The sequence below is a fragment of the Rhea pennata genome, chromosome 18 (genome assembly GCF_028389875.1).
Source record: "Rhea pennata isolate bPtePen1 chromosome 18, bPtePen1.pri, whole genome shotgun sequence".
Lineage (NCBI taxonomy): Eukaryota > Metazoa > Chordata > Aves > Rheiformes > Rheidae > Rhea > Rhea pennata.
The window spans coordinates 4,344,968-4,352,837 of NC_084680.1; the positions used below are offsets into that span (position 1 = coordinate 4,344,968).

At 58.8% G+C, this 7,870-nt stretch overlaps 1 protein-coding gene across 1 annotated transcript; it reads left to right on the forward strand.

Moving 5' to 3' along the window:
- The first annotated feature begins 489 nt into the window (after positions 1-489).
- On the forward strand, positions 490-7,511 carry LOC134148566 (glutamine synthetase). Its single transcript, XM_062590811.1, has 7 exons — positions 490-543; positions 798-973; positions 1,436-1,597; positions 3,253-3,399; positions 4,563-4,690; positions 6,269-6,468; positions 6,798-7,511. The coding sequence occupies exons 2-7, from the start codon at positions 808-810 to the stop codon at positions 7,117-7,119; spliced, it is 1,125 nt and encodes a 374-aa protein (XP_062446795.1). The 5' UTR covers positions 490-543; positions 798-807; the 3' UTR covers positions 7,120-7,511.
- Positions 7,512-7,870: the final 359 nt, after the last annotated feature.

Genomic DNA, 7,870 nt, shown 5'->3' on the forward strand with positions numbered 1-7,870 from the left:
TCAGGCTGCCGGGAGCTGAGTCTCACTCAGCCTCTCCCCCCCGCCGGGGAATTAGCAAATCCTGGCGGGCAGCGCCCCGGCAAAGAGCGCGGCCCTGCTGCGGACCCCCGGCCGCGCTGCCCCCCGGGCGCTGCCCGCCGCCGCCCCGCGTTCCCACGCGTCGCCCCGCTGCGAGGGCCGAAGACTGCTGGTGCCGCCGGCTCCTGCCCCCTGAGCGGGGCTGGGGGGGGCCAAATGCCCGCCGGCACCCCACGGGGGAGCCCCCCTAATAAACCCAGGGGAGCCCCCATAATAAACAAGCGAGGCAGGACGCGCACGTGGCGGCGGCAGAGGAGGAGGAGGAGGAGGAAGAGGCCGGGAATCGCGGTTTTGGTAAACGATGCGGATTCCCCGCGGGGGGCCGCGCGGGCCGGGCCGGGCCGGGCCGGGCCCCGGGGCGGAGCGCGCCGCCGCGCCGCCCCCCGCCGCCGCCGCCGCCCGCCGCGGGCGCTATAAAGGGCGGCGGGAGCGGCAGGGCGCGGCCGCGGGCAGCGCGCGGGGCCGGTGAGCGGCGCGGGGCGGCCGCGGGTTCGCGCCCCGCGGCGGGGCGGGGCGGGGGGGACGCGCGGGGTCGCGCCCCGTCCGCGGGAGGGGGAGCGGCTCTGTGCGCAGCGCCGTGCACGGCAGGGACCGGCGGCATCTGCCTGCTTTTAAACTCAGCACGGGGGAGGAAGCGCCCCGAAGGGTGCTTGGGGGTGCGAGGGGGCCGGGGCGTGCGGCCGGCTGGGCTCACCGGGCACCCTGTCCCGCTCTCGCAGGGCCGTCACCATGTCGGTGTCGCACAGCTCCAAGCTCAACAAGCTGGTGAGGGAGCAGTACATGAAACTGCCCCAGGGAGACCAGGTGCAGGTCACCTACGTCTGGATCGACGGCAGCGGCGAGGGCGTGCGCTGCAAGAGCCGGACCCTCGAAAAGGAGCCCAAGAGCATCGAAGGTAACGGAGGGCCTGGAGTATCGCCGGCATCGAGCCCAGGCGCGTGGGGTTGGCACCCTTTTTCCCTGGGCTTTGGCAGCCCCAGTGATGCCAGTTCCCACCATCTCACCAGGATACGTAGAGCGGGAATGCAAATCCCCAGCCTCCTTCGGGCTGTGGTTTGCTTCCTCCGTGAGCCCTGTTACTAGGGCTGGGTGGGACGGGGAGAGCCGGATGCTGCCTGGCCCCACCGGGCCGAGACGCCCGTGGCCACGTTAGCACCCAGCGTGGCTCGGGATGGGGCTTGGTGGTGGTGGTAGGGGGGTGAAGCGCCTGTGCCAGCACCCTGCGGGTGGTGGGAGTGTGGGGCAGCCGGCGCGGCACTCGCTGCCCTCCCTTCTCTGCCTTGCGCCCGCACGCTACCTTTGCGAGATGCTGCTTTCAATCCTGCTCCCCCCTCCCCGGCCCTTTCCTGCCCCGCAGATGTGCCGGAGTGGAATTTCGACGGCTCCAGCACGGCCCAGGCGGAGGGCTCCAACAGCGACATGTTCCTCGTGCCCATCTGCATGTTCAGAGACCCTTTCTGCCTGGACCCCAACAAGCTGGTGTTGTGCGAGGTGCTGAAATACAACCGGAAGCCTGCAGGTGAGCCAGCCTCGCCGAGCGCCGCGGAGTCGGCCCGAGGCTCCGAGACGCGGATGCTGTTGGAGGCCGTTATTGGCAGGAACCTGTTTTAGGAGGCGCTGCGAAGGGCAGGGAGAAAACCTAGAGGAGCGTGGCTCCCGCCCTGTGCCGCCGCTAGCGGAGCGTGGCCGTGGCTCCGGCGAGCTCGCCCGTGCCGGCGGAGCGACCTGACACCTCATCCTAAGCGCACAAGGTGTCCGGGCCGTGCGGCCTCGTGCAGCGGCTGGGTCAGCACCGCCGCGCTTGGGCGCCTGAGCAGGGGAGACCACGGCTCCGGCGTCCGCCCGAAACGCGCGGGCGCGGGGACGGAAGCCGCTGCGGCGCGTCGTGCTCCCGGCGGGGTCAGCCGGGCGGCTCGCGGCGGCGTTGTTTGCCCGAGGTGGCCCCCTCGGAGCAGGAGGGGTGTTCGCGCGTCACCACGCCGCGTCTTCCTGGAAGAGTCGGGGTCTGCGGTTAGCGATCGCGAAAGGCAGAGCTGGTTCCTCTTGACGCAGCGAGCCCGTGGAGGAAGTGCGTTGGTGCACGCTCCTGCCCCAGCTCTTGCTCTATCCTCAGCTGACCCAGAATGATTTTGTTTTTTCTTTGTTTTTTTTTTTTTTAAAGAAAGTCTCTCGTCTTGGCAGTTTCTTGTTCAGTGACACGATGCGAACAGAGAGCTCAGCCCTGAGGCTCTTTCCTTTTCCTCCCATTAATGCAAGGAAGATGCAAGATCTTTAGTCCCAAATCCTGGAGTTTGTCGCAGCTGCTCTGGGGTCTTCAACTGTGATTTTAAAAGTAGAATTTGCAGCCAAGGGGCTGCTTTTCCCTGTGACACAGAGGAAGCAATTTTTCAGCCTCATCTCTCCTTTAGCCAGGTGTTTTGGTCTGAACTCTGTCGCCTTTTGTGGCGCTTTCTCTGGTTTCTGGATCGCTCTTGGAGACTTGCATCTGCTTGGTAAAGCCCTGGATGCTCTGAGCCCTCCCGCTGTGAAGCGGCAAGCCAGAGCCACATGGTTTTCCGCAAGCCAGACTGGATGCTAGCCAAAAACCTGGAGCTGTAGAAAGATGTGTCTAAAGATAATCAAGCTGAGGATGGTACAGAGGGTTGTAAGATGATGGGACCGGAGCAGGGAATGGAGATAAGTAACTGCTGTTGTCAGATCGGCTAGGTTCCTCGTAGGACAGGGCTGAGATGTCTCCTAATCTCCATGTCAGAGGAGGTGGAGGACACTTGTGGACTGGAGGCAGTGGTTTTGACAGCAACCTAATTGAAACCTTCTTGGCCTGTAGCCTGGTGCTGTGGTGATGGAGCTGCTCTGCATCAGCCCTGCAGCTGCACGGATGGATGTTTGGGGATCCTTTACGAGAGTATCATTTGAAGGGTGTGACACCTCTCAATCCATAAATCTCACCAGACTTTGCTACAGTGCCCCTTTCCAAGGATAAAGGAAACTGGTGAGCAGAAAACCTCCCAGGAAAGGGGAATTCACTGCAGTAGTTTCTTTAAGGCCCTCTGCTTCTATGGGAAACAGGTTGCAGTGGTTGAGGGTAGACCTCTGTGACTGGGATTAGATGCTGAGTGTGGAGGATGATTGTGGGACAGCACGTGGGTCTAACGGGGGCTTCTCTCCTCTCAGAGACCAACTTGAGACACACGTGTAAGAAAGTCATGGACCTGGTTAAAGACAGCCACCCCTGGTTTGGGATGGAGCAAGAGTACACTCTGCTGGGCATCAACGGCCATCCCTACGGCTGGCCTGACAATGGTTTCCCAGGCCCCCAGGGTGAGTGCCCTTCTCCCCTTCTCCACGGTGGGCTTCCTTGTGTGTGCACCCTGTGCCCATGGTCCCACTTGCTGTGACACCCTTGGGGGCTGGTGTCTCGGTGTCAGACAGAGCTCCAGCTTGGCTTGGAGCAAGGGGGCTGCTCCAGCAGACTGCGGCCGCGTGGTGCGGGGACCCTGCAGACGCGCACGCCGCCGGGGAGAAGTCACACGCAAAGACCCTCTTCCAAGCCTGGACCCGGATGCTCGGCTGGGCGAGCCCGGCTCTCCCCCCTGCCCAGGACGGGGCCGCCCCGGTGCAGGCGTCCTCCCCTACCAGCCCCGCTCCCGGGCGGCTCGGGCGCAGCAGCAGGTTAGGAGGTGTTTGCCGAGGGCCCTGCGGCTCACGTGAGCCGCCGGCAGCACCGTTCCTGCTGGACCCCGATTACACAAACAGCTCGGCTGCAGGACTTGTTTGTCAAGCCCCGGAGAACTCGACCGGAAAAATCTCTCCTCCGTGGCTGTTTATTAAGAGAGCGGCCGTGTGAAGGCCGCGCTGCAGCGCATTTTGCCCTCCCGAAGCAGCAGACGAGTCTGAGCACCCCGGCTACCTCCTGGGAAAGGGCCAAGGGTTTCCCAACCTGACTTAATCAGCCTTTTGTGTAGACAGGCTGTTTTCAACATCTCCCTTCCCCTAGGCGGGGTGGGGGGGGGGTGGGGGCCGGAGGGGAAGAGCTTCATTTAACTTGCTTGAATGAGGAAGAGCCATGTAAAACAACAGCGAGGTGAATTTTGTAGGCATGAACAATGTGAGCCGTTGTCAGAATGATCTCCAAAGCCTTAAGTGCTCCGAGGGGTGACAGAAGTGCCCAGTGAAGTGCTGTAGGACAGGCCCTGCTTTCCTTATCTCCCGGTCACCTCCCAGTTTCTGCCTTGCAAGTCCTGTTTAACTGCATAGATAACGTTGAGGCTGCACAGTTGCAATCCCCTGAATTTCTTATGCTGCTGGCCCTTGGAGTAGGGGCCAGTGGCCAGATGCACTGTGGAGGTTAGCACAGCTTAATTTCCTATAAATCTGCTGCAGATGATCACTGGTTCCAGCATCTGAGAGTGGTGGGATTACACTGGAGTGCTGCTGTTGCTCCCGAAACTTTATGTGGGTGCTAACTTCTGCTTCTTTTCCAGGCCCCTATTACTGCGGGGTTGGAGCCGATAAGGTGTACGGGCGTGATATTGTGGAGTCCCACTACAAGGCATGTCTGTATGCGGGGGTGAAGATCTGTGGCACCAATGCAGAGGTGATGCCCTCCCAGGTATGTGCGGGCAGCTCTCTGTGGCCCCTTGAAGCTGCTTGTGTTTGCTGGAAACCAACAGGAGATGCCACAAGGAGCATGGGCTTGGTGATGTTGACCGTGAGGATCTTCCAGATCTGGGTCTCAGATCTGTGCTCACCAGCCCCTGTTGCTGAAAGCAATTGCAGCATTTAACCCTCTTTCAAGAGGGGAGGAAAAAGGGGGGTTTGTGCCCTGGGGTATCAGTGGCCAGCAGCAAAACTGCGTGAAGGCAGCGAACCTGTTTGCTTCCAGAGGAGAGGAGCCATGTGTTTGTGGTACCTGGTCTCCAAAGACAGAAATAACTCAGAGTGAGACCAGACTAATTCAGTAACTTCCAGCTCCTCTGGGATGCTGAATCCAGCAATTCCCCACGTCAGCAAAGAATTTTGCTAGATGAGAGCTGCTGCATTGCTAAAGTGAAGATGCCTGGGATTTTCTTCTAACCCACCCCTGCGTGCAAATCCTTGGCCTGGGGCAGGCCAAGGGAAAGCCTGACTGTGCACCACAGTACAAAACTGCAGCAGAGCCAAATTGCAGCAAGCTCTTTGCACAGCTGAAGCCTGAGCTCTGTCAGCCCATGAAGAGTTGGATGCTTTTTTTTTTTCTTTCTTTTTTTTTTTTCCTGGTTTCCTTCAAATTCCTGAGTAGCCAAGGCAGAGCATGTTAAAGCCCCTGCTGAAGGCTGGCTGGAGATAGGAGGCCAGCAGAGGAAAGCTGTTTTGCCTCCCTGGGAGGAGGGACAGTGCAAGCCAGGCCAAGCTGCAGGAGGAGTAAGCGGAGCTGTGGGTGTATGGGTCCTGCTCCTCTACCTCGGGAGCCAAGGAGCTCCTGTGGAGCATGGCCTTGGGGAACGGTTGGAGGGGACGTTGCTGGGCTTGACTTATTTAGGAGTTTGCCGAAGGAGTCCCTGATTGCATTATGCAGATGGCCAGACTGACCGGCTGCGGTTCGGCCCTGCAGCCTGTGAATCGCTGACTCTTTCTGCTGCTGATCTGGCCGGTGATAAGCGGTGGGCTTATCTGCAGCGTAGCTCAGGCAGGACTTCCACCTCTCCTGCTATTTGCCTGGACTTCTTCAGGGTCCTTCTTTGCTGCTTGCTGCATCCTGTACTTAGTTCCGCCAGGCTGTGCCAGCAGATACCATGAATGTCTCACTAGTCCCTGCTTACTCACCATGGGTGGTGCAACCCCATCCCTTGATGGGGAGGGAGCAGCCAAGTAATGGCCTAACAAGGACCTCGTTAGCCCTGTGCCCTGCTGTTGCACTGCAGGTCCTGTAATGCCGTTAACTGGCAGCTGGAGCACTGGCTTCGGAGGAAGTGTGAAGCCCTTGTTTGCCTCCTCCTATAATTAATCATAATCACTTTATTCCCATTTGTCTTGTGCCGGAACTGTCCTGTCACTTAACTAGATCCTCTCCATCCCCCTTGTTCATTCCTAGGAGGTAATCTGTAAAGCTTAACCGGTTCCTGCCTTTCTGGTCCTCCTTATGGTGGGTGGTGGCTGGGGTGGCTCAAACTTGCCCATTGTCATCAGCAGATCCTCTCTCCCCTTCCAGTGGGAATTTCAGGTGGGCCCATGTGAAGGCATTGAGATGGGGGATCACCTCTGGATGGCTCGGTTCATTCTGCACCGGGTCTGTGAGGACTTCGGGGTTGTGGCCACTCTGGATCCCAAACCGATGACCGGCAACTGGAATGGAGCTGGGTGTCACACCAACTACAGCACAGAAGAAATGAGGAGGGAAGGTGGTCTCAAGTGAGTTCCTAGGGAGATTTCCATGGGCTGAAGGCTATGCCCAGGGGCTTGGGACTATCCACATGAGCCAGTGGGAAGGCTCAGCTTGCAGCTGCTTGGTGACCTGCCTTAGTGCTTGTGTCTCCATGTCTGGATCACTGCACAAGGCAGGACAGCCCCACCTCAATCAGGAGCATTTTATTTGACAAGTAACCTGTGCTATGCAGTGCCCAAGGCAGCGTTTGGCTGGGCTGTGCTCCTGCTGGGAGCAGGGGCGACAGTCTCCCAGAAGACCGAAAGATCTTTAAGCAGATTTGATGGCAAACCTGACCTGTTCTCCTCCCTCTCAGGCACATCGAAGCTGCTATTGAGAAGCTGAGCAAGCGACATGACTACCATATCTGTGTGTACGACCCCCGGGGAGGCAGAGACAACTCCAGGAGGCTCACTGGCCACCACGAGACATCCAACATCTTTGAGTTCTCCGCTGGCGTGGCCAACCGAGGCGCCAGCATCCGCATCCCCCGGCAGGTTGGCCAGGACGGCTATGGGTACTTTGAGGATCGGAGGCCCGCAGCCAACTGCGACCCCTATGCTGTCACGGAGGCCATCATGAGGACGACGGTGCTCAACGAGACGGGGGTGGAGACCAAAGACTATGCTGCCAACTGAGGCCGTGGGGTGGGTTGAGGGGTTTTTTCAAGTCTACACTAGCTTCTCACGAGGGATTTGTGCCCGTGCAATATCCTTGGCTCTAAGTTCAGACTCTTTAGGAATCTTGCTTCTGGTTTTGTGAAATGTCAGCTTAGAAATATATATTTTATAGCAAGAGGGAGGGGCCAGCCTGTTTTCTCAACCACTTTTTCTGGTTCCTGGTTTTAGATCAGACATGAGGAGTTTTTTACATCTTTTTTTTTTTTTTTTTTTTTTTTTTTTTTGGTGGACTTTATACTGTAATGTACAGAGATCCCTACGTGGAAGCTGCAGCTGCTGCTGTTTGAACCTGGGGAGGGTGGGTGCTTTTTTCCATATATATGTTGCAAGGAGATGGTAATAAAAAGCTTTCTGGCTGCCTGACAGCCAGGTTCCACTGTGGCGGATACATTTGTCTGCGGCTCCTGGAGGTTTGGGGAGGATTTTATTTGGGTCTTGCTGATGGGTTGCTCCTCAGGGCAGCTGCTGAGCAGCCTGCGCTAGCCCTCGGCGATGCTGTAGGACCTGAGATGCTGTAGGCCCTTTTGTGGCAGGGGTCTGGACTGACGGTTTTAACTCCTCGGCTGGAAATCAGGGGCACAGCTCCGCAGAAAACCCTTCTGTGTACCTGCAGCGCTGATGTCCTCTGCGCCCGGGTGGCCAGGCTGCCGCACGGCAGAGTGCTGGTCCTGCCTTCCTGGCCCGAGTGGATTTAAGCAGCTGCTCCGGG

Excerpts from the sequence above, each read along its gene's own strand:
- LOC134148566 (XM_062590811.1), top strand. The coding sequence starts at position 808 with ATGTCGGTGTCGCACAGCTCCAAGCTCAACAAGCTGGTGAGGGAGCAG. Across the intron at positions 974-1,435 it reads GGAGCCCAAGAGCATCGAAG|ATGTGCCGGAGTGGAATTTC; the intron begins GTAACGGAGGGC and ends CCTGCCCCGCAG. Across the intron at positions 6,469-6,797 it reads AGGAGGGAAGGTGGTCTCAA|GCACATCGAAGCTGCTATTG; the intron begins GTGAGTTCCTAG and ends CCTCCCTCTCAG.